The sequence below is a fragment of the Lissotriton helveticus genome, chromosome 10 (genome assembly GCF_964261635.1).
Source record: "Lissotriton helveticus chromosome 10, aLisHel1.1, whole genome shotgun sequence".
In the NCBI taxonomy this organism is placed as follows: Eukaryota; Metazoa; Chordata; class Amphibia; order Caudata; family Salamandridae; genus Lissotriton; species Lissotriton helveticus.
In genome coordinates this window covers 36,491,956-36,519,354 of record NC_136071.1, presented here as the reverse complement: position 1 = coordinate 36,519,354, position 27,399 = coordinate 36,491,956, and the positions used below count along the sequence as shown (strand labels likewise).

Genomic DNA, 27,399 nt, shown 5'->3' with positions numbered 1-27,399 from the left:
TTCCCAATTCTTGGGGAGAGGTCAGATCTGAATCAACAAGGTGCTGGTGCAGCAACTGGTTCTGACAATTGTTTAAAATTTGTTCTCTCATCATTAGATTATACAATCCTGTGTAATCTGTAACCTTGCTACCCAGCAACCAGCCCTCCAAAGCCTTAGTGGCACAATCCACAAAATCAGACCAGTCCTGAGACTGAGTTTTCTGGGTGTCTCTGAACAGCAACCTGTACTGCTCAGTGGTTAAACCAAACCCATCAACCAGTGTATTCTTCAGGACCTGGTAATTGTTAGCATCCTCCACCCTTGTAGTGAGGAGCTTATCTCTACCTTTACCATCAAAGGAGAGCCACAGTATAGCTGCCCACTGACTCTGGGGAATGTTCTGCACAGTGCAGGCCCTCTCCAGGGCAGCCATCCATTTCTGGATGTCATCCCCTTGCTTAAAGGGGGGCACTATTTTAGTCAGGTGTTTAGTATCTAAACCCTTCTCTCTATCTCTTGGGAGATTGCTGCCACCAGTGGGAGCTAGCCCACTCATCTGCTGCTCTCTTGCCAGGGCAAGCTTCTCTTTGGCCAGGGCAATTTCTTCCCTTTCAATCCTCAGTTCAGCTTGTCTCATCCTAGCCTCATGCTCCCTTCTCTGAGGGGAAGTAAATCTCCTCTGTGGAGGATTCCTTCTCCCCTGAGAAGAGGCATTAGAGTGCAGAGATCTATTGGAGTCCCTAGAAAGAGATCTATCTCTCCTAACTCCAAGGTTAGGCCCACTTCGGGTTAGTACTGGGGGGCCCCCAGATCCTAGCCCAAGTAAGTCTAAGTTGGTCCTAGTTAGCCTTCTGACTACCTCAAGACCCTTGTCTACCTCATCCCCAGAGAGTACCTCCTCATCCTCCTCCTCAACTGCTGAATCAGTGTTGGGGAGGTCTGGATCCCCAGAGGTTCCCTCTAAGGCTGGCATGCTCTCATGTAACTGAGAGAGCTTTCTGGCATCATATGTCTCTAAGAGACCTATCAGAAAGGGAAGGGTGGGGTTAGACCCCTGCTTCAGTTTCCTGGAGACACAGAGTTGCCTCATCTCCTGAAAATTGAGAGCTGCATATCTTGAGGTGACCTGTGGAGGGTCAACACTGACCAGGGGAGTCTCAGTAGAGTCCCCCTGAGTCGACATGCTTTTCTAGTGAGGTGTAAGTGGTGCACTTACCTACACTATATGTTTGCCTACTGATCCCTTGCTAGAGTTGTAGTTTAGGGTGTGCTAGGCCCTAGGAGCTACAACAGCTGGTTCAGTAGAACTCAGAGTATTCTAAGCTAAGTTATATGTACCTTTAGTACTTATGTGATCTTTCACAAGATATTCTTAGGGCATGTGTGGTAAAACAACAGCAAGCTCAAATCCCAACCGCTGCTCACCAATGTGAGAAGTTGGCCTGATGTGCAGTGCTCACTATTCTAGTGATCACTATATATCAGTCCAAACAACCCTTATTGATGATTGGTTGTAAGTCAACCTTATAGACCAGCTATCCTAGTAGCATGGATACGAGCAGTCTAAGGCTAAGACTCTAGAGGGCGTGTTAAGCCAGCTGTTTTACCATCACATTACCCCTTGAACACCCAGTGAAAGGACACCACACAAGTGTTATGAAAATAAACAATGTATTTATTAGAATCACAACAACCCTGTACTCTTTATGAGGACAGGGTGCTAAGCACACAACAAAACTCTTACGAAAATACTTTTAAGTTAGCACGTTACACAAATGCCCGAGGGGCACGAAAAACCATATACGCTAAAAGTGGAATGCGAATTACTAGCAGGTAAGTAACAGTTCTAATAGGCTTTGGAATCGCTAGGACTGGACTAGGGAATCGTTAGATTACTACTAGGAGGCCCAGGGGACTCGGGTGCAGAGTGTGCACTCTCACGCGGGATGCGGGACAAAGTCTATGGAGGCTAGAATTCACAAAGTTAGTGTTCACGGGCGAACCCGACCTGGTGGGAAGAAAACGACAGTGGATCCTGACCCTAGGATAGTGAGGCTATGCTGGGACACCGAAGTGCCGAAGTTACCTAGCCCAGGGGCTGCAGCTGCATAGGTCTGAAAAGACGTCGGGGATCTCGTTGCCGGACCAGGAGCCTGGAAGTAAGAAGTTGCTGGCAGGCGACCAGTGAAGGAAAGTTCGATGGATCCAAGCCTGGATCAAGGAAGAAGAAAACCTGAAAGCAGAGGGGACCAAGTTCTTGAATCACTAGCCAGTGATTAAGTGGGCACCAGGATGGCACCGGGCGAAGTCACCACAGTCAGGTGAGTGGGCGCTGCTGGGCTCTGCAGTCTCTCGGACCAGGAGGCGTTGTCGGCGACCAGGATGGAGGTGCGAGCTGTCCCACGAAGGATGAAGTCGTTGGCGTCGAAGTTACCCAGGATTGGGCAACAAGCCTTGGCTAATTCAAGCCCACGCGGTGGACTCAAAATGGCGTCTTGAGTGGACCAGGAGGGTCCGGGGTGCTCCTCTTCTGGAAGGGAGCAAGGGCCAGTCTGGAGCAACCAGACCAGCAGCAGAAATGTCGTCGGGCGTCGTCAGGAAGGCCACAAGCCAGCGGGCTAGTAGCCAAACAACGCGGTGAGCAGTAAAAAGCAGAAGGGCCCCACGCAGATCGTGGAGATGCTGGGGGGCTGCTCTTCGGTGCTGGAGCTGCTCAGGGTGGGGGCTTCTCGGACCCCAAAGCACTCACCAGGAAATTACTCGGTGGGCTTGCTGTGCAGAAGTCGTGCAGTCTTGGCGATGGCCGGTCCCTCGAGGTCTCGTCGCACCCACGGTTCTCAGCTGGGCTGTAGAGGTGGGTAGAGGTCAGAGGTGCCAGGGAAGCCGGGTCTCGTCGAGCTGGGCAGTCGGATTCCGGAGGAAGGACGTGCAGCAGACCGCAGTGTTCTTAGATGGTGCCTGCGGATGCAGGGTGACTACTCCTTAGCCACAAGGGAGAATCTTGAGGAAGAAATCGTGAAGTCCTTTCGTGGAAAGTGGTATCTTGATTCCAAAGATGATCTGATTTGGAAGGGGGCCAGTCTCTACCTTTATCTGGGAAAAAGGGGCTGGCACGCGACTAGGTCCTGCCCTATGGGTGGGACCAGGAGGGGGGTGGTTACACCCACTTCCTTGGCGGGCTTTTCCCCAGCACAGGGTCTGGAGTGACCCTGGAACTGGTTCCAGCCAGCCTATGCACAGTGAGCACCGGGGTGCCACGTGCAGTCACCTTCCTCTAAAGCCCTGCCTACCTACAATACACAAAACCCTGTCTGGGACGGTGCTGGCACCGCCCCTGGCAGGAAACCCTTTGTCCTTATCTCCTGCTCTGGGAGGACTCCCAGCAGCAGGAGGGCAGACTTGTGTCTCGGTGGCAGCATCCATTTTGTGGATGCTAAGGCTCTGTCTGACTTTTAACCGGGTTATAGGTTACAGGCATGTCGTGTCCCTCTAGAAGGGTGGAATGCTAACCCCGTCGCCAGAATTGGCGAGGGGTTAGTATTCCAATTCGTATGACACCTTACTCGACATGTTTTGATAAAGCGATACCAGAGTTGGCACATAACCGCGAGGATTATAATGCACTTAAGAGTATATGGTATGCGATATCATGGAAACGGCTAAGGGATAGATCCCGAAAGCCGCAGACAGGCTCAGCTCATGCCAGAGCACCATCTCACACGATTCCAAGCACTCTGCCTTCAGGATTGTTAAGGCCTGCCATAGGAGTGACTGATAGGAGATCTGTGTGTCCATTTTAGGGTTAGATATAGGTATACTATATCTAAAGCAAAGGGTGAGTACACCACCTTGCCCCAGCTGTCGTGCAGCCAGTTGTGTCAGTTTTAGTTAGTCAATCCAGGGGTGGCATAATACATGCTTCAGCCCCTGGGAGACTTCTGGGTACACCTCAGCCCTGGGTACAGGGACTTGGAGAGGGCCCAGTGCCAATTCAGTACCTGAGTACAATTTGGATAGAGAGAACAGCTAGGCTGTGGGTCTGATTAGCAGGCCCACAGCCAGGGAAAGTCGTAAACCAGTGCAGCAAAAAGCAAAAATCTGGGTGATCATAGGATTGCAGACCCTACTCTCCTACACACATCCTTTAAATAACTGGTATAGGACACTTCGGAGCCCGTGACAGAGGTGTATAACGCGTGATAGTGTGTAGTGAAAGTGTGCAGGATGTCATCGGGGTCTTTAAGTGTGGTACTGGATGTATCCTTGAGTTCAACTATAATATTGCGACCCTTAGGAGTCTGAGTGAGCATTGCAAGTACCTTCCCAGGTCGATCCCCTTCGCAGTATTTCCTGGCCTGCCAGTGTTTACCACGAAAATTGGCTTCCCTGGAGACCTCTTCCTCATATCTAGAAAGTGTCTCTCTGAAAGTTGCATGTAGTGTAGTGTCAGTGTCCTCCACCATCCGGCATTCCAGGTCCCTCAGTTCACCCTCCAATGTGCCAATAGTACGGAGTATGTCGCGTAGGACTCCACAACTCTTGGAAATGCAGTATCCCCTGAGGGTGACCTTAAACGCCTCCCATATGTGTTCAACCGAGTCCACAGAGCCCTTATTTCTAGGGAAAAAAGCAGCTATCTCTTCACCCAGTTCAGCTCGGAATACAGTGTCAAGCAATATGTTAGGGCGGAGTCTCCAGTGTGGTCTAGGGCTATCCCACCCCGGAATGTGGAGTTGAAGCATGACAGGGCTGTGGTCAGAGTATGTCCTGGGTAAGTGCATTCCCCCCTTCAATGTGGATGCTATTTCTTTGGTGACGAGAATATAATCCAGGCGCGCCCACGTGCCTGTGTGAGACGTAAAGTGCGTGCCCTCCCTCCTGAGTGGGTGCAAGTGTCTCCAAGCATCAAGCAGTCCGCCCTCTGTGAGCACCCCCTCCAACGTCTCACGCGCTTTAGGTTTGTAAGTGCACATCCCATCCGCCCTGTCCAGATGAGGCACTAGTGCCAGGTTGAAATCACCTCCCCAGATGACGTGACGTGATCCTATAGCCATGATCTTGCCCCATAGTGTAGAGAAGAAGGCAGGGTCGTCCGTATTCGGTGCATATGCAACAGCAAACGTGAAGGTATCTCGCCCCAGCCTGCCCCACATTAATGCATACCGCCCCTCCCCATCCGTCAGTTCCCCACATTTAGAAAACGGAACATTGCGGGCCACAATAATAGCTACCCCTCTCGCATATGTGGAATACGAGGAGAACACTCGGTCTCCAGCCCATCTACTAGCAAAAGTTGGTTTAGTACGTGGCGGCAGGTGGGTTTCCTGTATCATGGCGACCTGCACATGATGTCTATCCAGATAGGCTAGTATACTGCGACATTTCTTAGCATTATTCAGACCACGAACATTCCAAGACATGATCGTTAATTGAGAGCCAACATTCAGAGTAGCCATAAGTAGTTCATCAGCAAAAATGACAGTACCAACCAATGTAATAGGTGCGGTTCAAAAGCATTCCACCAAGCCAGATGCATAATCAGGCGTACAATCTGCATACCCAGTCTGAGTGATAGTTGCCTCGTCTTAGAACAACCAACCCCCCCTCCCACCCCAGCATCCCAATCATGCCAGCGGCCGATGAGCCCCCCCCACCTCCCCCCCCCCCAAACAACCCCTCCCAGTCTCTGCAACAACAACAACAAAAACAGTAGTAGTCCCAGGGGGAACACCCTGTAGGGGTTAGGCATAGAGTGTGCACAGCACCCTCCCGGTCCCTAGCTCCCATCTGTACCGCCCTTGGCGGAGCATAGGGCCTAGAGAGTGGGCCTCGATGTACGTTACCACAGGTGTGTTGTATCCTCGCAGGTTCGAGGCAGGTATTCAGCGTAGCGTTCGCAAGTAGGATGATGGACGTCATGCAGTACGTAGAAAGGAAATATCCAACCTAGTCTACACGGGTATTCAAGGAGCATCCTGTGCCGGCGGCAATTCCTCATCGGATACCTCCGCCTCAGCTTCTCGTTCATCTCTGCGTGCTCTCCTGAGCGATTTTAAGAAGTCCTCAGCCTTCTGTGGATTCGTGAAGAAGCGCTGCGTGCCCTGTGTTAGACGGGGACCCTGAGGGTCGGCCGGATACCGAGGGAGAGATCCCCGAGGGGGACCGTCTCCGGCGATCGTACAGACAAGTACCCTCCCTCCCCACAAACAGGCACCACACCAAGTCGAGTTCAAGGCTTTATATACGGTTCTTAAGGCAAGGATATCAACGATACAGGATAACTTGGACCCGGGGGTCCTCTCACTTCTAGTCTCTGAAGGGAAAGGGGGTAGCGGGACAGTCTTGGTACCGGATCGGTACAGGTAGTGGTAAAAGGCGAGCTCACAATCCTCGAGCTGGAGGGTCTGTGGATCGGGCCGCGGCAGCGCCAGCAGGCCAAGGTGATAGTCTCATAAAGCAGAGGGCCGCGGCAGCGCCAGCAGGCCAAGTCGATGGTTTCACGAGGCAGAGGGCCGCGGCAGCGTCAGCAGGCCAAGACGATGGTTTCACGAGGCAGAGGGCCGCGGCAGCGCCAGCAGGCCAAGACGATGGTTTCACGAGGCAGAGGGGCCGCGGCAGCGCCAGCAGGCCAAGACGATGGTTTCACGAGGCAGGGGGGGCCGCGGCAGCGCCAGCAGGCCAAGACGATGGTTTCACGAGGCAGAGGGCCGCGGCAGCGCCAGCAGGCCAAGACGATGGTTTCACGAGGCAGAGGGCCGCGGCAGCGCCAGCAGGCCAAGTCACGGATGAGTTCTTCTCGGGTCTCTCGACTCCAGGATACAACTGGCTTCCTGGTCTGGCCCTGCCCCAGTTATAGGTCTGGTCCCCTTTGATGTCCGGACCCTCGCGCCTGGGGGCCGGGAGGTCCGGGATGAGGGAGTCCAGACACCCAGCAGGGGGGTGGAGCCAGCGCCCAGGCGGCCGGGGGTGATCGACACCTGGCGGAGGAGAGCCGTTGACGATTCCTTCTCCCATTGACTCGCCAAGTGGTCACTCTGCCTCCTGGGGGGAGGTTGGTGCCTCGATGTCGGGGCCGGTCGGGCCCAGGGTGAGGGTCGAGTTGAGGCCACGCGGCCTCGTGCTGCAGTGCCCCAAGATGGCGGCTGGGCCGAGGCCGTGGTGTGGATGGTGACCCGGGCCAGCTGGGTCCGGAGCTGGTGTCTTGTGGTGGAGGAATTTGCAGTGTACTTCGGGTGGTCGTCGGGGACTCTGGCTGGGGATGCAGGGGGAGCCAGGGTCCAGGTCCCATTGCGGGGAGGGGGGGCAGCCCGACCATGCGGCCTGTCCAACATGCGTCCCCCCCAGCTGAAGGCGGGGAGAGTCAGCCATCTTCCTGGGGACTCTCCTCGCTGAGGCGGAAAAAGCGTGACAGGCCGTCGGCGTTGGCGTGGTCCTGGCCTGGACGATGTTCCACCGTGAAGTCCATCCCCTGCAGGGAGATGGACCAGCGCAACAGCTTCGGGTTTTCCCCCCGCATTTGCATCAGCCATTGCAGGGGTCGGTGGTCTGTTTGCACCCGGAAGTGGGTGCCGAAGAGGTATGGCCGGAGCTTCTTGAGTGCCCAGACTACGGCGAAGGCCTCTCTCTCAATGGTGCTCCAGCGCTGTTCTCGGGGCAAGAGGCGTCTGCTGATGAAGACCACCGGATGGTCGACCCCTTCGGCGTTGAGTTGGGAGAGGACGGCCCCCACACCATGATCGGAGGCGTCCGTCTGCACAATGAATTCCCGGCTGTAGTCGGGAGCCTGGAGCACGGGGGCCGTGCACATGGCGGTCTTTAGCTTTTCGAAGGCCGATTGGCAGGCCGGGGTCCAGTTGACGGTTTTGGGGCTCTTTTTGGAGGTGAGCTCCGTGAGGGGCCCCACGATGCTGCCATAGTCCTTCACGAACCGCCGGTAGTATTCGGTGAGCCCCAGGAAGGCTCGGACCTCCGTTTGGATCGTAGGGGGTTGCCAGGCCTGGATGGCAGCGATCTTGAGTTGGAGAGGGGCCACCAGCCCGCTTCCCACTTGGTGTCCCAGGTAGGTCACGGACCCTTGGCCAACTTGGCACTTGCTGGCCTTGATGGTGAGCCCGGCTTGCTGGAGGGCGTGTAGAACCTCCCGCAGGTGGCGGAGGTGGTCGGTCCACTGGTGGCTGTACACAGCAATGTCGTCCAGGTAGGCGGCGCTGAAGTCTTCCAGGCCCGCCAGTACCTGGTTTACCAGCCGTTGGAACGCTGCCGGGGCGTTTTTCATGCCGAAGGGCATGACTTTAAAGTGGTAGTGCCCGTCTGGGGTAGAGAAGGCGGATCGTTCTTGGGCCCTAGGGGTGAGGCCGATCTGCCAGTAACCCGCTGTTAGGTCGAAGATGCTCAGGTAGCGGGCGGCCCCCATCCGGTCAATTAGCTCGTCTGCCCGGGGGATGGGATGAGCGTCGGTCCGGGTAACTGCATTCAGCCCTCGATAGTCCACGCAGAACCGGAGCTCAGGGGCAACGCCCGGGGCAGCTGCCTTGGGAACCAGGACGACCGGGCTCGCCCAGGGACTGTCTGAGGGCTCGATCACTCCTAGGGTCAGCATCTTGGACACCTCGGTCTGGATGCAGGCTCGTACCCGGTCTGGTACGCGGTATGCTCGGTGTCGAATAGGAGGGCTGTCCCCGGTGTCCACATCGTGGAGGCACCAGGGGGTGACTCTGGGGGTGAGGGAGAACAGGGAGGCGAACTGCCTCAGGAGCGTTTGGCAGTCTTGGCGTTGCTCCGGGGACAGGGCCTCGGAGAGCTGGACCCCTTCCACTGAGCCATCCTGCTCGAGGGCCCTCAGTAAGTCCGGAAGGGGTTCGGAGTCTTCTTCTGTCCCAGTATCGGTAGCCATCAGGAGGCTGAGTTCGGATCGCACAAAATGGGGTTTGAGCCTGTTGGCATGGAGGACCCGTAGGGGGTTCCGGGCAGTCTCCATGTCGATTAAATAGGTGACGGGCCCCTTGCGTTCGATTACCTTGAAGGGCCCGGACCATCTGTCTTGGAGGGCACAGGGCTCAACCGGGGACATCACCCAGACCTGTTGTCCAGGTTCGAACTCAATGGAGGACGTGTGCTGATCGTACCACCTCTTCATGTCCTCCTGACTGGCCTCGAGGTTGGCTTTGGCGGTGTCTCGGAACCGCCGGGTCTGGTTGCGGAGAGCCAGGAGATACCGGTAGATGTCCGGGGGAGTTTTCTGGGGAGGCTGCTCCCAACCTTCCTTGACTAGGCTGAGGGGGCCCCGGACGGGGTGCCCATACAGTAGTTCAAAGGGGCTGAAGCCGAGGGACTTCTGCGGGACCTCCCGATAGGCAAACAGGAGGCATGGAAGCAGTACGTCCCACTGGCGTCGAAGGGGTTCTTCTAGACCCATAATCATCCCCTTGAGGGTGCGGTTGAATCTCTCGACCAGTCCGTTTCCTTGCGGGTGATAGGGGGTCGTGAATTTGTAGGTGACCCCGCATTGCTGCCAGAGGGACTTCATATATCTGGAGATAAAGTTCGTGCCCCTGTCACTGACGACCTCCCGGGGGAACCCCACCCGGGAGAAGATCCCCATCAGGGCCCGGCCCACCACGGGGGCCGTCACAGTCCGAAGAGGGATGGCCTCGGGATAGCGGGTGGCGTGGTCTACAAGGACCAGGATGAACCGGTGTCCTTGGGCTGTTCGAGGGTCGAGGGGCCCCACAATGTCTATTCCCACTCGTTCAAACGGGGTGGTGACGACAGGAAAGGGTTGTAATGGTGCTTTGATTTTTCGGCCACTTTTTCCGCTGGCCTGGTAGGTGGGGCAGGCCTTGCAGTGGTTGGTGACATCCTTCCGCATGTGGGGCCAGAAAAAATGGGTCACCAGGCGGTCGTAGGTTTTATCCTGCCCCAGGTGTCCGGCAAGGGGGACATCGTGGGCTAAGTTCAGGAGGAAGTCTCGGAAGCGAAGGGGCACCACCAGCACCCGACTGGCCCCTAGTTCTGCAATTTTCTGCTCGCTGTAGAGCAGGTCTTGGTCCCAGTAGATCCAGTGGGCCCCCGAGGTATCCCCGGTGCTCTGGGCCAGGGCTTGCTGCCGGAGTCCTTCGAGAGAGGGACATGTTTTCTGTTCGGCCCGGAATTGTTCCTGCGTGGGGCCTCCCTCCTGCCGCCATTGTGCCAGGTCAGGGACGTCCCGAAGCTGGTCGGGTCCTTCTTCGGTTTGGGTCAAGGGAATGGCTTCTGGGGCGGCCTCCTCTGGGATGAGCGCGGGAGGAGGTTCTGGCCACTCGGGCTCTTCTGGGCTGGGGACCGCGCGGGCGGTCATGGACCGGGTCGTGACGCAGACCCATTCGGGGAGGCCAAGCATCCCCAGGTGCTCCCTCCGTTCGACAGCTGCCCAGGGAGAGCTTTCAAGGTCGTTTCCTAGGAGGCAGTCCACGGGGGCATCATCGCGGACAGTTACTTTTAACATCCCTGTTACTCCTCCCCACTCGAAGGGGACGCAGGCCATGTGGCATAGGCTTTCGGAGTTGTCGGCTGATCGAACAGGGCAAAGAATGTTCGGCAAGATTTGGTCTGGAGTGACGAGGTGGCGTCGGACCGCCGTTACACTGGCCCCGGTGTCGCGGAGGGCTTCCGCCCGGCGACCATTGATGTTAACCCATTGACCGTACTTCTGTGTGTTGGCGGGAAGGGGGGCCCGCGGAATCATGTCTCTCTCCCCTAAGCAGACCAGTGCCATGGCGGCGGGTGCCCATTCCGAGGGATCGGTCTCGTACTCCTCTTGGTCTTCCGGGATTATTTCTTCCCCTAGGGCCGCCGCTGCAACTTGGCGGGGAGTCGTGTTCGGATTCTTTGGGCAGTTGGGATCACTGGCGTAGTGGCCGGGTCGCTGGCACCTGTGGCACGTAATGTTGGCCCGGAAACCGGCCCGGACGGCAGGGCTTCCCCGGCCAACCGGGGTCGAGGGGTTTCTGGGGGGTGACGAGGGGCCGGGGTCTCTCCCCCGACCCTGACTTCCTCCTCCCCCTCGGGGGCGATACGATCTGGATACTTCGCTGGGTGCGCTCCGGCCAACTCGGGTGCTTTCCCACCGGTCGGCTTCGGCGGCGAGTTGTCGAGGGTCGGTTAGCTTGCTGTCCAGGAGGTGTTGCCGGAGCTCCACGAAGCAGTTGTTCGACAGGTGTTCCCATACGATAAGGTCAAAGAGTTGTTCGTAGGTGGTTACTTTGTTGCCCTTGATCCACCCCTCGAAGGCTCGGCTAAAAAAGTTCACGTACTCCACCCAAGTTGTACCCGGAATCCGTTTGCAGTCGCGGAACCGTTGGCGGTACATCTCAGGTGTGAGCCCGTATCGAGTGAGGAGGGCGGCCTTCATGTGGTCGTATGAGGTCATTAGCTGGTCCGGGAGTTGCAGCAGGGCGTCCCGCCCTTCGTTGACAAACCTCCCCCATAATCCGGCTCCCCAATCGCTTCGGGGAATCCGGTGGGAGGTCATTGCCACCTCATAGGCTTTAAACCACTGCTGGATATCATCGTTCTTGTGGTATTCCCGGATGACATCTTTGGGGATGTGAACCTTGGGCTCGGTCGAGGCAGACGGGGTCGGTCGTTCGGGGAGCCCGAGGTCTTTATTCTGTTTCTGAATCTCCAGTGCTTTGAGATTGCGCTCATGTTCGTACTCTAGTCTCTTTTCCTCTAGCTCCCTCTGTCTTTGCTTGTCTTCCCGCTCTTCCCTGAGCCGTAAGTGTTCCAGGGTTATTTTTTGTTCTGCCAGCTTGAGTTCCCCATCCAAGCGAAGTCGGGCAAGTTCTAGTTCGTGGAGTCTGGTTTTTTCTCTTTCTCGGATCTCTTCCAGGGAGAGATCCGCTCTTTCTTTAGCTGGTGCGGGGCTCGTTTCGGTTGTTTGTGTTCGGGGTACGGCCGTACCTGTTTCTGCCCAAGCTTCTAGGGCTCGTTTGAAGTCTTCCTTTGTGCTAAGACCTGTGGTTGGAAGTCCAAGTTCTATGCAATATTGCTTCAGTTCCCGGTGGTTGTAGTCTTCCAATTTTTCCATCTGAAATTTTTCCGTTGTTCCGCTCTCTATTGACATGGTTGTTGTGTGTGGTGGGGCGAGTGACTTTCTGTACGATTATGCGTAGGTTCGGATCCCGTCGCTGGCCACCAATGTTAGACGGGGACCCTGAGGGTCGGCCGGATACCGAGGGAGAGATCCCCGAGGGGGACCGTCTCCGGCGATCGTACAGACAAGTACCCTCCCTCCCCACAAACAGGCACCACACCAAGTCGAGTTCAAGGCTTTATATACGGTTCTTAAGGCAAGGATATCAACGATACAGGATAACTTGGACCCGGGGGTCCTCTCACTTCTAGTCTCTGTAGGGAAAGGGGGTAGCGGGACAGTCTTGGTACCGGATCGGTACAGGTAGTGGTAAAAGGCGAGCTCACAATCCTCGAGCTGGAGGGTCTGTGGATCGGGCCGCGGCAGCGCCAGCAGGCCAAGGTGATAGTCTCATAAAGCAGAGGGCCGCGGCAGCGCCAGCAGGCCAAGTCGATGGTTTCACGAGGCAGAGGGCCGCGGCAGCGCCAGCAGGCCAAGACGATGGTTTCACGAGGCAGAGGGCCGCGGCAGCGCCAGCAGGCCAAGACGATGGTTTCACGAGGCAGAGGGGCCGCGGCAGCGCCAGCAGGCCAAGACGATGGTTTCACGAGGCAGGGGGGGCCGCGGCAGCGCCAGCAGGCCAAGACGATGGTTTCACGAGGCAGAGGGCCGCGGCAGCGCCAGCAGGCCAAGACGATGGTTTCACGAGGCAGAGGGCCGCGGCAGCGCCAGCAGGCCAAGTCACGGATGAGTTCTTCTCGGGTCTCTCGACTCCAGGATACAACTGGCTTCCTGGTCTGGCCCTGCCCCAGTTATAGGTCTGGTCCCCTTTGATGTCCGGACCCTCGCGCCTGGGGGCCGGGAGGTCCGGGATGAGGGAGTCCAGACACCCAGCAGGGGGGTGGAGCCAGCGCCCAGGCGGCCGGGGGTGATCGACACCTGGCGGAGGAGAGCCGTTGACGATTCCTTCTCCCATTGACTCGCCAAGTGGTCACTCTGCCTCCTGGGGGGAGGTTGGTGCCTCGATGTCGGGGCCGGTCGGGCCCAGGGTGAGGGTCGAGTTGAGGCCACGCGGCCTCGTGCTGCAGTGCCCCAAGATGGCGGCTGGGCCGAGGCCGTGGTGTGGATGGTGACCCGGGCCAGCTGGGTCCGGAGCTGGTGTCTTGTGGTGGAGGAATTTGCAGTGTACTTCGGGTGGTCGTCGGGGACTCTGGCTGGGGATGCAGGGGGAGCCAGGGTCCAGGTCCCATTGCGGGGAGGGGGGGCAGCCCGACCATGCGGCCTGTCCAACACCCTGATGCGTGATCCGCAGTTTTGCCGGATACAGGAGGGCATAATCTATCTGTGCCTCGCGCAATTTCTTTTTCACTGGGGGAAATTTGCGCCGTTCCTCCTGCACCATCGGGGTAAAGTCCGGATATATGGAAAACGCAACACCATTATAATTCAACGAGCGCTGAGTACGGGCCGCCCTCAATGCAGTGTCCCGGTCTCGATAGTTCAATAGCCTCGCTATTATGGGCCGGGGTGGCAAGCCAGGTTTCGGTACAGGCGCTAAAGACCGGTGCGCTCGCTCAACAATGAACTGGGGGGAGAAAGCTCCGTCACCGATTGCCCCTTTAAGCATCTTCTCGACGTACAGCTCCATTCTGCCTGTGTCTGTGGACTCCGGCACATTCGTAATACGTACGTTGTTCCGGCGGCTGCGGGCTTCTAAGTCCTCATTTTTAGCCGCTATTATGCGAAGCAGATTGTCCATGCGGTTTAGTTGCGTCGTGTGTGTCGCGGAAACGTCCGCGCCATCAGAGACACGTTGTTCCACGGCCGTTAGCCGCTCCTCATGGCGATCCACCTTGTGGACTAGCGCGTCCAGCCGTGCAGTGACCCCGTCCACTTTTTCAACAACAGTTGCGAACCCTTGCCTCATTTCCTGAAAAAGGCTGTGGAGATCCAAGTCGGCTGACGGAGGCGTAGCGGCCCTCGATGGGGCCCCGCTAGGACCGGGGCCGGTGGGTACTGTTTTGGCGCCTTTTTTGGCGCCTTCAAAACTTAATTTTGCTTGGCGGTTATCCGGACGCCCCATGATGGCCGCGGTTTCCAGCTGTCGCTATTACTTTCAGCGGGGTATATGAACAGGATGTCCAGGCAGGTAAGTGGATAGATAGCCGGTGGGCTAGCCAGGTCCCAAAAGCGATGAAGGCCACTGACGAGGACGTCGAGGACAGAGTGCAGTCGCTGTTGTTGTCGGGGGAAGGGCGCAGTGCTCCAGCCCCTCTCCGGACCCTCAGTGTCCACCCTGTAATGCTGGGGCGCAACAAGCAGTGGGAGTCGGAGCTGCCAGGAAATATCAGTTATGAGGGATCCGGTGCAATCCTCAAGGCAGCCAGGAGATGGGTTGATGGTCGAGCAGCTCACCGGGTGCAGCCGGTGAAGGCCGGGCGTCTCCCGGTGAGCCTGGGCTGTGCAGCTCCCTCTGCCCGGGGAGCGAGGGCGAGGAGTCCTACCGCCGCAGTATTCTGCCGTTCAGCCTCCGCCCCCCCGCCGTGAGGCCCGGAGCGGCACCCTCCCCCCAGACATGGGATCCCTATGTATTTGAAAGTTATCACTAGACAATCTCACCAATATGTTTTAACCAGGCTGAGATTAGGCATTGTGCATAACTTGGTAGCATTCCCAAGTATGAACATACATTCTGCTACCCCTTGCCCGTGTGACGGAATCACTAAGCAAAGCACGCTGCACTTTATGCTGATATGCCCTTTGTATAAATCTTTGCGAGTCTTATACCTCAAACCGTTTTTTAAGAAATATTCTATGTCCACCACTTCTAATGCTATGAGATTTTTATTCACACTTGCTACCCCGGACATCTGCTTTTTTATTGCAACTTTTATTCTTAAATCAGTCTGGGTCAGAAAAAGTATGTTTTTTTAGTGTTGGTTCAATCCCTTTGCTGCTAGTCCATGTGTTCCCCTTCTTTTCCAATTCTTAAGTGCCTTTTATGATTCTGTATACTTTTGTGATGTTTTTTATGAACTATCGAATAAAGTTTATAAACTGAACTGACTAAGGAATAGTGTGATTTACTATTCCAAAACCTTCCCTACTGTATGTAGGCAGGAGGCTGGAGTTGGAATAGTAAATCATACTATTCCCAAGTCCAGCACCCTCCAGCGCAAGTCGTGGTAATGACTTGTGTTGTAAAAGCTGCGTTGTGATGTAGCGCGATCATTTTGATCGCATTGTAACGTCATACATCCCCTCAGACACCACTGTAGGGCTCTGATGTGCTTTCTGACAGGCAGCACCAGCAGGATGCATAAATCAGGCGTTCAAAATGCATGTCAGGGATCCCAGCTCGTGTCAAACACATCTGAATTATTGCCTGAATATGCTCTATCCCCTGAGGAGTGAAAGCCTTCAAAAGGGTTGCGTCGAGCACAACTCTAGTAAAAGTCAGCCTCTACCTGGGAGCGAGGTGAGACTTCTGGTTGCTGATGGAAAATCCGAGAACATGGAGAAGACTCTTCGTCCACTGGAGATGTTCCTGTACCAGCATCAGGGACTCTGCCTTCACCAACTAGTCATCCAAGGATGGAAATACATGGACTCAGGATCTCCCCTATGAAGCTGCTACAACCACCACCAGCTTCACAAAGAAGCATTGGACTTCTGTCAGTCCGAATGGGACAGTTGGGACATCCACTGTGAACCTCGAGTAACGCCTGAGGGAGAGGAGAATTAGAAGATGAAGACAAGTGTCCTGGAGACCCCAGGACACCAAACAATCTCCAAATTCAAAGCCAACAGACCCTTACTCGGGACATCATATTTAATTGGTCCTGCCTGAAGAACAGGCACACAAGGCAGAGACCCAGGATAGGCGCAGGCTTCCATCCTTCTTAGGGACCAAGAAGTAAAGCAAGGAAAATCCTGTGCACCTCTTCTATGGCCCCTGTTTTTAGAAAGGTAAGGATTACCTCCTCAAGGAAGGAGGCAAGAATGCTCTGAGAGGGGGTGCTCTTCTAGGAAGGACAGGAAGGGTAGGGTGGTGTGATCACCTCCCTCTGCGTGATAAAAAAGGAGTCCTTCCCACCCGCCAGAAGATGATGGGAGGAGCAGAAGTCAGAGGAGCTTGGAGACGGCAGAGCTCACAGAGGACAATGGAGCCAGATATGCTGCTGCTGGTGAAGTGAGTTTGCTGTGCTGGGAGGTGTTGGGAGGGCCTTCAGTGGTCAGCTGAAGGACTGAGGACTCTGGTTTAATCTCTTGAGGTACCTTATATCAACAACTAACCCAGCATCGGGGAATGGTGTCAAGACTCCAGATGGTGAAAGTAATGCATGGCTTCCCCAAGGAAAGAGACTTTTCCTTCCTAGGACTCTTCTTGCATTTTTTTCTTGTGGGAATATCTCTAAGAATAAGGACAGGAACGGACTCCAGCATGCCGGGTGGCGCCTACTATACCCAAGTGAAGTCACACCTAAAGGAGGAGTTGAGGCTGATGGCAAGTGGCACCTACGAGGGGCTCTGGAGACTCATTGGTGGAGAAAACGTTTTCCAGACCAGTCAAAACCCTAGGAGGGTATTCATAAAGCGAGGTATCCGCAAGAATTTACCATCAGAAATAAGCAATAATTAATGAAACTGTTAAATTCTAATCCTCTGGGTATTGGATTTAAACAAGTGCAATAATTATCACTTCCCTCACTGCACCACTCAGAATGAGGGCCTTGGTACTGACATGGATAGAAACACCAGTAATCAGACAACAAAATTTTACAAACACTTCTCTCTGCTTCGCTCTCAACAGTCGCATTTCAGTAAACGCACACCAGGACTTAAAAAAATGGGACAAGTCAGAGGCTGAATTCTAGGTCGACATGGACTTGTTGAGCGCTTGAGCAATATGACATTTATCCAGAAGATCAGCTGCAGGACAAGAAAGTACATAATGGGCCACTAAAGTGTAGCTGCCAGTGACTCTGGCAGGGAGTGAGTCTTGTATGAAAAGCCAGTTTCTCACCATCTGGAGCTCCATCACACACCACCAGGTCTGCTGCTTGTCCTTCAAAATGCCGAATGATCTCCTGCGCGGTGGACACCTGTAAGGAAATAAGAGTTCAGAAATTCCCGCTCTACTTACACGTTTCACAATGGGTGGCCTCAGCCTCTTAATTTTAAATCATCTGGAAAGGCCAGGAAGCTAAATAATTAAATGGCCCAGTTGCCACTGGGAGAGAAAAAGGTTTTGTCACACATATCAATTGAAAAAACACAGACTATAGTAGTATACAGCCACTCTCCATGGGTTTCCATCCACACTTCTCCATTAGTTCTCATCCAATATCCACCAATCTCCCCAGCTTTGTTCTCATCAAACAGCTCATGTTCCCATGCTGCCACTGGCTTTATTCCAATGCCTAATAAGACCGTCTCTTTATTGAGACTCTGTGCCCCTGGACTTCAACAGACCTTAATCCTGGCTCCTGTAATGTTTCACCCAGATTTCAATCCATCAAGTCTCTGTCCCACCTTCCACTTTCAGACTCGCCCCCACGCCTTCCGACTGCTGACCACTACTTCTGATTGCCACCCTCACTTCCTCCTGATGCCCCCTTTCCACATCCCACTTCTGCCCCCCACTTTTTCTTCCGACACCTCACTCCTAATTTGTTTCCCATCTCACTCCCAGCCCATTCAGATAGCGTGTGTCTTGCCTTTCTGACTCCTGCTGCGTTGCCATTCAGAATATCTCAGCCTTGCCAACTCCCGCTTCCGTCACAAACCCATTCCTGCTCCCTTCCCCATCCAATTCCTACTACATACCACATCTCACTCCGTTTTCCATCCCCTTGCCCCATTTTCCTGCCCAACTCCTGCCCCAATGTCCTTTCTGAACCCTGCTTCTTTCACCATCTCACTCTGTTCCACATCCCACTTACTCCTTCCAAACTTCTTCTTGTTACCCATCTGACACCCACTCAGTTTGCCTATACACACATTTCAACTTTGGTTCTGTTCATCTTTCCGATTCCAGCTTCAGTCCCCCTCCTACTCCCTTCCCCATCAGAATGCATTTGCTTATTTGAGCCCACTCTGTTCTGTGACACACTTCATACTCCATCCAGCTTTAGCTCCATTCCTTATCCAACTCTGACTCCCCTTCTAGCTTCTGCTCTATCTCCTCCCGGACTACAGCACTGCTCCCCTCCTGACTTCAGACCATTACCGTTCCCAACCCAGGCCCAATCCAGCTATGCCTTCCTGGCTTCCAAGCTCTGACCACATTCTACTGTGCGCTCTCATCCCAGCCCACCTATTCCTCTGTTTCCAGCTCATCTACAGATTGTTCTATAATGTGAAAGTGAAATGGGGTTTTAAAATCCTTTATTTGTACCATGTATGTTTTTATTGAAATGATACTTAATTTGCAGGTAGTAATGCATAAAAATACAGGTGTCTATTTACCCCAAAAGTACTAGAGGCAGAAGCCGGGCCTTCCCATGTGGCATGGTGCAAAGAAGGCCACCTACCCAGAACTGCTCAAAAAAGCAGCAAGGACAAGAGAATATGGCAGAGGTTTAAATATATTGTACACGTTCTTGTGTGCAGTCAAAGTCCATTTCAAGAGGTGGTGATACAGTATTACCTCACTAATAAACAAACCCTGTTAGTCTAAAACACAAGGGAACAAATGATGAAATGGCAGTGGGTAACAATAGGAAAAAACAACTATACCTTTGTAATGTCCCCCTGGATCTGGATCACCCCCGGCAGGGGTGCCATGGCTTGTAGGTCAACTGCAACAATCTTTACCTCTGAAATCTTTCCATTGGTTCCCCTAGAGCAAGAGAACAAGGCTTGAAATAAACCTGATAGGAATCGGTGGCTAATGCTTAGAGTAACATAGAAATGCATCTGGAACAACAATGAGCTAAAACCAAGAGCATCTGCGTAAGGTCTTGTTTCACTTACTTGAGCTTTCGACTGAGAACTTGACTCCAGCTTCCAGGAGCCGCACACAGATCGACGGCTCTCTGCACACCTTTGAAGGTAAGGGAAAGCTCAGCTTTGTGGGTCAGTAAAGGAACAACAGACTACATCACAACTCAACAGCCTAGGATCAATCTGGCACTCATCCTCGGGCATATGTTGTGAACAACTTGATGACTAAAGCACATTCGCTTAGGGTTTACATCTCCCACCATGACGGATGTATCTCTTTATGTTGCAGACCATCTTAGAAGTCTGAGCAGGGAGGCCTTGGGATATTAAGGGATTGTACATTCAGGCTACCAGAAGCAAAGAACCAAGATTAATGCCTGCTTGCAGAAGCTGAAATAAACACGTGCGGGATTATGGATACTCCAATGCACGACTGAAAACTAATGAACACACCAACACTCTACATGTGGGACTATGGTGTGTAGAACTTTCTGAAGAAAAAGATGTTTCATGTAACTGGAACCATGGATAGATACGGCATTCTGTGAGTGTGAAACATCACCACACTCCCTGGACCAACGTATCGTAGGCATAGTTCCCTTTGTCATTTTACGCTTGTCACAGCAAGTCTGTCAAAGGAAACTAAAATTGGGATTAAATTCAGTTTGATCCGTATTTCCCTATCTTTGCCAGGGACAAAGGAACAATCTGCAAGCATTGTAATTATATGTATAATTATTCCATAGAACCATTTTCTTTATTCAGTTAAGCAGAAGAAATGACTGACTGCACTGGCTTACCCTGAAAAAGTTGGAATTCCTCGTCCAACTGCAGCAGCTTGAAGGCGCTACGTGCCCGCCAGCCCTCCTCTTTGGCGAGACGGTAGTAAATGTCTCGCTTGTCTTTGGAAGAGCGGCCCATCCTCTCTCAGCACCACCTGCAAAATTCCAGAATAGTCCTTATTAAGCACATTCTACTGGGCATGGAGTACAAGCAAACATATCTACTATTGAACATTTGCACTGTTTAAAACACCATTCTACACATTTAAGGCACTTCCAAATGCTCACTAAAAAAACTTTACTGAAATCATTTCTTCTTCTGAAGGATTATCATCGGAATGGCGAGTGGATGCTTGAGGAAATAGCGGAAAGTAGAGATGAAATTAGAAGAAACTAAAGAGCTTTTGCAGTGTCATAGCTGTTCCAATAATTATACCAAGTAAAAGGCTAGCTGCCTTCCACTGTTATGGGGAATTATCTATCCGTGGACATTTAAATCGGGCGAATCTAGAACAATGCCTGTAGAACTGGTCAATTAAGGGGTTAAGCTGCAGTCTTTAAGTAGTATCGTCACCAACAGGGTTAGCAACCATGGATACCTTTATTGGGAGTCCTTCCTTCCAATTACACATCTACAGCTGCAAAAAACATATCTTCACCTGGGACTGTGGACATGCTCAAACCTGCACCCTTGTTCCACTTGATCATTGAAAGATAACGAAAGGAAGGCATCATCATACAGGAATTACACCCCCTGGTTAGTGGCTATATGACAGTTTCAGCTATTGGCTATAAGACAACTTTAAGGTACAATTCCCTGAGCCTTAAAGTCCAATGTCAGAAACACCAGGGCAATAGTTTTGCTTCCACTGGGATAGTAAAACTGAATGAAATGCAATACAACCTTCAATAAAAATTTCAAGTAACAAAAATACTGAGCCAAAAATATCAACGATCGAAAGCTCAGCTAATAACACAAGTGCTTAAATCAAGTCGCTAAATACCTACAAAAGATTTATGTTTCAATAGTTTTTAATTGGAGGTTTACATATGAGAGTATACAAACAGTGCTTGCAATAACAGAAGACAGACATGGTCCCCACCCCACTCCAGCCCAACCTCCACACACACCTATGCAGGGATGTTGGGAGTGCTGCAGCCTATCTGTCAGTCAGCAGGGAAAGACACACTGTACCGTGCGTGGTAGCTGTGTTGTGTCTAGTAGACCTAAGGCGCAGAGACTTTGGGGGCATGTCTTGCCCAGAAAGTCAGACTTCAAGTAAAGATGGATAAGGTCCCAGAGTTTGTGAAAGAGTTGTGGCTTGTCCAATATATTGTGGCCGGTCTTCTCATGGCTCAACAAAAGCCACCGTTTATGGAGCCATTGTTTGTACGTAGTGTTGGCAGGTCTCCCCAAGAGGGAAAGAATTGGGAGCTTTGCAGCCAGAAAGACATGAGAGATACATTTGACTGCTGTAGAATGAAGGGGATGAAAGCCAGCAGCAGGTCTTCTCAGTATGGAAAATTCAGTTTGTCAAGTTTGCAGCCCTGAATCGGAGATTGTCTGGAATATAGAATCCCAAAAAGCCTGTAGGAGGGGGCAGGACCATAGGATGTGAAGGAATGTACCAGTGTTGCCAAAACTGCACCAGCATTTCGAGGGGTATGCCGCGCTGATGGTTTGCAGGCGGTGGGGTCCGAGGTGCCATCTGTACAGAATTTTATATAGCATTTCCTCGCCCTGCATGTGTCTGGTGAAATTAGTGTTACAGTTGAATATTTTCCGCTATTGTTTAGTGTCTAGAGTAAACTGTAGGTCTCTCTGCCAGTGTAGTTAGTGTGGTGTTTTGGGCGGTGTTGTCCGCGTATTAAAGAGGCTGTAAATATTGGACATCAGATGCTTTTGGAAGGTGAGACGCTGAAGGTTTTCGAAGGGGGGGGTGCGTGATCTGGTGGCCCCCACTTTGACACACGGATCGGAGATAAAAATGGCAATGCTGAACGGAGTGAAATCATTCAGTTTACAGTATCCCATAGTCAAGCTGGAGTTCCTCAAATGTACTTATCTTCGTGAGGAAATCTCGGAGACTAAAGCGGCTTTTCTCCCTCCATGTGGGGAAGGGTCGGGTCTACTCTCCCAGAGAGAACTCGGAGCTGTCCAGGACGGAAGAGAGTGGGGAAGGTAAGTAGGGAAGAACCCGTCTAATAGCACACAGGTAACTTTAGTAACAAGTGGCAGGTACAGGAACCGGCTTCTCGAGGCCTTGGTACCCACAGGGCCTCGCCCAATGGTCTAGATGCAAGGTTCTGGTCTATAAAACACCAAGGTTTGTCAGTCTCCCCTTTAAGCCATTCAATCATGTAACGTACTTGGGAAGCTAGATAGTAACGGAGCAAGTTGAATTCTCGCCAGCGCCCCATCCCTGGGATGTCGGGTGCAGGTCTGGGAGGCTAACCTAGAGTATCCCCATCCCCTCAAATGTAGGACGTGAAGGCTCTTTGGAGGTGGGTGATCTCAGGTTTTAAGAATTGTCAAGGGGATGGCCTGGAAGAGATACAGAATGTGGGGGGAGGGGTCATATTGAGGGCCGCAATGAGTCCCAAGCGAGTAAAGATGCCTCGGTGTCACACAGGATGGATTCAAAGTTGAGGGAAGATCAAGCGGAGAGAGCTGGCATCAGGCGCAGGGCTTGAAAAATCATAAAAGTAACTTGAATAATCTACTTTACCTAACTGTAATATACTTGACCCATGAACTAGTCTCATACTGTGATCCTAGGCAAATATTTTGGATTATGAAGCCTCCTTTCTAGTCATTATCACATAAGAGAGCACCTTCAAATATGCAGGTTCACCATTTCTGCTGTATAAAAAAACTCTTTATTTACTAGACTAAGCGTTTGGTCCATGTATGATAAGAATTTACCCCATATATAGGGTAGACATGATCCCTTGCTTGCCTACAAGTTCACTAATAAGCATTGTTTTCTGGGCAGGAGCAGGAATATTTCCCAGTTCATGTTTAAAAACGAACTTCTAATAAATATATTACTAAAGTATGATGTAGTAGTGCACTGTCATTTACAGATGGCACACTTCCCATTGAAATGGCTACAAAACGTTCCCACTAATGTAGTTTTGCTGATTAAACTAAATAGCGCATAAAAAATGTTTGGAAATTGGGTTTCAGCAAAAATATTTTAACAGTTGCACATCACCAAGTAAAGTGTTCTAATTGGTTTTGATCCTATATTTTTTTCACCACAGAATTATAAAAATGTGTCTTCATAACTAGTGAAATATATTTGAAATGTTTGAACAGTTCACTTATTAGCTATGTGTGTTGTGTTAGAAAAGAAAGCCTGAAATCTTGCAGCCTTTTCATTTCACATGCTTTACACAGCGTGCTTGTCACACAATACACTTTAAAAAATCCTCCAACTTCAGTCTCAGAAAGAAAGGTAAATGTATGAAGACAACTATTGACCTCTGTCTCTGAAAACCAAGCAAATGTGACAAGATAACAGGATTTTAAAGCATCTTTATTGTTCATTCACTGGGCTGACAAACCCATGCTGCCTCCAAAACATTATTCATATTCTGACTTAAAATGGATCATTCAGGCTCCAAGAGAACACTCCTTGGACACTTAACAGGGTGACAAGTGATACGGAAGGAACCTATTCATAAGCACTCAACATAATTTACTTAACGCAAAACAACTGTGTCGTTTGGTCACAAACAAGTTGCACTCAACAAGAACCTTACTAGACTTACTAGAACCCGCTGTTGAACATAACTTATCCAAAATGAAAAACCTTGCCAATAAGTAGAGGGTGATTAGCAGTGGACGTGATTCAGTCATGATAAGGAAGCACATACGTTTCTACCAAACACATGAAATGCACACCTGAGGATGGAGAAAGGAATCTACACGCTGACTGGGAAATATGTGCAGTCTGCTCGTTCCTGCAAGTAAGACAAGCGCTAACCAAATGAATGTCATTTCAGTGCCCCGATGCCCCTGTGCCTCTCGGACCTGCTGCCACCTCTACCCTTTTGCTGTCCTGTTGCCCAACCAAACTCCTCCACCAGGCTGCAAGCCTTGCTCTCTATCCCGGACATGCTGCTGGATGGACATGAAGCAACCTCCAGCGCAGGTGCAACTGTATCAGACGGCTGGCAGAAGCCGAATCTTACAGTCACATGACAAGAAAGCATCCAATATGTTTGTTTGCTTCCATGGGACACATGGGTACATTTTTAGGTGCGCCGTTAAAGAGGAGTTACTGTAGAATGCTACGCCAGATCTCTAACAGCGCTCTTGTAAATGTGGAGGCCAAATTGAAATAAAACGCTTGATTTATCAGAACTATACAGGCTAAGACTAAATACTGGTGTACTGTATTTTTTCCAAAATATTATACAAAATTATAAAGCCTTCATTAATTTTTTTAAACTTTAGCTAACAGGCAAGAACGTGATCTGTTTTCAGTAACATTGAACTTTGTTTCTTGTTCGACTTTAGACCAAGGTGTTTTGATCTCTCTTTTAGAGCCCAAGTGTCCGGCGTCACAGCAACTTGCTTTGCGGTTCTCAAGTGGCTAAGAAAAATCCTTTGGTTAATTCCACCCGCAGCCCAAAGAACAGTATTGCAGGCATTGGTGATCTTTAGACTGGACTATAGCAATGTATTGTAGTTGGGCGCAGATAAGGCCTCTGTCCGTCGTTTACAGCTTATTCAAAATGCTGCTGCTCGCCTGGTTTTTCGGCTGCCTCGACATGTCTGTCTCCCCTCTGCTTCATCAACTTCACTGGCTTAAGGTAAACAAACGCATCGAGTTCAAGGCTCTATGTTACATGTATCGAGCTAAGCATAGCTTGGCACCCTTGTACATACAAAGCCTGGCCAAACCTTAACCAGCTGAGTTCAGACAGCCTCTTTCTTTTCTCTGTTCCCAGAGTGCGTCTGACCCATAAGAGAGGCTGCTCCTTCTCCTATCTTGGACCTAAACTGTGGAACTCCCTTCCTTTTGAACTAAGGATCTGTCAGTCGCTTTTAGCCTTCCGTAAAAAGCTAAAGGCCTTTCTTTATAACCAAGTATAATTCCTCTGTTTCAATGAACTGCAACCTCGCATACCCTGCTTAGTGCCGGAAACCCTGTTGGGTAGCTGTGAGCTTTTTTTTTTCTTCTTTTTTTTTTGTCCTCATTCCACCACAGGCAGTAAATAAACTTTCTCAACCCATTTCGTCCTGGGCGCCCGGGGATGACGTTCTTGCATTCACCTGGGGCTGACCCGCCCAGCCCCTTTATTCCGAGGCGTGGTGTAATCATAGGACTGAGCAGGGCCTTAGTCCACGCTCATTTCTCTTCCCCATTCTAACAAAGGATCCCACACCGTGTTATTTACATTTTGTGCCAATCCAGATTCTAGACGCGCAATACTCAGTGCCGCCCACCGCCAGCTTTCATATAGAGGTGGGCTAGCGTCCTTCCATAGCTTACAGATCTCTCTGCGCGCAATTAAAATAAGACTAAGAAATAAAGCCACTTGTGCCCCCCTTAATAGACCAACAAGATCCATGTCCAACCCAAAGAAAACTCTAGCTACATTCAGAGTCAATTGAACCTTAAAAATGCCCTCCAAAGCCTTCTCCACCGTAGACCAAAAGGGACCCAGAATAAAGCAGTCATAGAAAACATGTATGTCATCTGCTTCGACTAGTCCACATCTAGAACACGATGGGGACGGGTTCACGAACTTCGCAATCTTTTTTGGCGTATAATAAAGCCTATTAATGGTAAAAAAATGATTTTTCTTCAGGGAGGCTGATCTGACATATTTGTACAAGATATGAAGAGAAGTATCATAGAGATCAGCGGATGCATCTTCCAGCCTAGAGGAATTCCAGATTTGGTACATTGGGGGGGGGGCTCCATTTTCTCCTCTTCAAGCATTTTTCTATACCAGAATCCCATTTCCTTCTTCCTGGGACTAGGGGATTGGAGAGCAGACTCAATATCCCGGTTCCCGCCGATGTGCTCTCTCTCAGCGGTAAACCAGGAGCAGATCTGAATATATTTAAATCTGGAGAAGGAGTCCCCGATCTTCAGTCTCAAAACCTCCCAAGGGAGAAACCCCTCTGGTGTTACTATGTCTGACCATATTGTTATCCCTGCTCTCCTTATGGGAAGAGAGAGACTGTCCTCCAAACAGGGCGGCAAACCTGGGGAGTCCCAGATTGGGGCGAGGTCTGAATAATACTTTATGCCCCATGTTAGACGGGGACCTGGAGGGTCGGCCGAGCACAAGGGGAGAGGCCTCCGGTGAGGGCCGTCTCCAGCGATCGTACAGACAAGTAACTTCCCCCCCCACAGATGGACACCACACGAAGATCAGAGTAACACCTTTTATAGGCAGTTCTTGAAGTAAGGTAGTACGATACAAGGAGATCAGGACACGATGATCCTCTCAATTCTAGTCTCTAGTAGGGGAAGGGGGTAGCGGGACAGTCTTGGTACCTACGGGTACTGAGGTGAAACGGCGGTAGCTCACAATCCTCGAGCTCGGTGGTCGGACGGGTCGGACCGCGGCAGCGCCAGCAGGTCCCGAAGAGATCGTAGGTGGCAACGGGCCGCGGCAGCGCCAGCAGGTCCCAACGAGGATGGAAGTTACAACGGGCCGCGGCAGCGCCAGCAGGTCCCACGAGGATGAAGGTTGCAGAAGGCCGCGGCAGCGCCAGCAGGCAGGACGATAGTTCACAAGGCAGGGCTGCGGCAGCGCCAGCAGTCCGTCAAGGATGAGTTCTTCTCGGTGTCTCTCGACTCCAGGATACAACTGCCTTCCTGCTCTGGGGCTGCCTCGGTTATAGGTCTGGTGCCCTTTGATGTCCGGACCCTCGCACTGGGAGGTCGGGAGGTCCGGGATGAGGGAGTTCAGACACCCAACAGGGGGGTGGAGCCAGCACCCGGGGAGGCTGGGGGCGATCGGCACCTGGCGGGGGAGAGCCATCAACACTTCTTTCTCCCATTAGCCTGCCAAGTGGTCCGTTCACCTCCTGGATGGATGGTGGTGCCGGGATGGCGGGGCCTGGCCGGGCCCAGGGTTGGGGTCGAGCTGAGGCCACGCGGCTGCGTGGTGCAGTGTCCAAGATGGCGGCTGGGCCGGGCAATGGGGCTGACGGGGGCCCGGCCCCGTGACACAGAGATATCCGGGAGCAGGCGTCCCGGAGGGGACGGGTTGCGGGTTGCTTCTGCGGGTAGCCCCCGGAGAGCCGGTGTCTGGGCCCTGTCGTGCGGGGAGGGAGCGAGCCCTTTGTGGGACCTGTCCAACATGCGTCCCCCCCAGCTGAAGGCGGGGAGAGTCACCCATCCTCTTGGGGACTCTCCTCGTCGAGGCGGAAAAAGCGGGACAGGCCATCCGCGTTGGCGTGGTCTTGGCCAGGGCGATGCTCCACAGTGAAGTCCATCCCCTGCAGGGAGATGGACCATCGCAATAGTTTGGGGTTCTCCCCCCGCATTTGCATTAGCCATTGCAGGGGCCGATGATCTGTTTGTACCCGGAAGTGGGTTC

The 27,399-nt window shown here is 52.2% G+C and overlaps 1 protein-coding gene across 1 annotated transcript in view; it reads right to left on the bottom strand.

Moving 5' to 3' along the window:
* FTSJ1 (FtsJ RNA 2'-O-methyltransferase 1) overlaps positions 1 to 27,399 on the bottom strand; it is a 61,704-nt gene that overhangs the window by 23,923 nt on the left and 10,382 nt on the right. The window contains exons 2-5 of the mRNA XM_078664131.1: positions 19,843 to 19,979; positions 19,073 to 19,142; positions 18,836 to 18,938; positions 17,121 to 17,199 (exon numbers count right to left, since the gene is read on the bottom strand). Coding sequence (XP_078520257.1) covers positions 17,121 to 17,199; positions 18,836 to 18,938; positions 19,073 to 19,142; positions 19,843 to 19,963 — 373 coding nt within the window. The 5' untranslated portion in view covers positions 19,964 to 19,979. The remainder of the gene's footprint in view (positions 1 to 17,120; positions 17,200 to 18,835; positions 18,939 to 19,072; positions 19,143 to 19,842; positions 19,980 to 27,399) is intronic.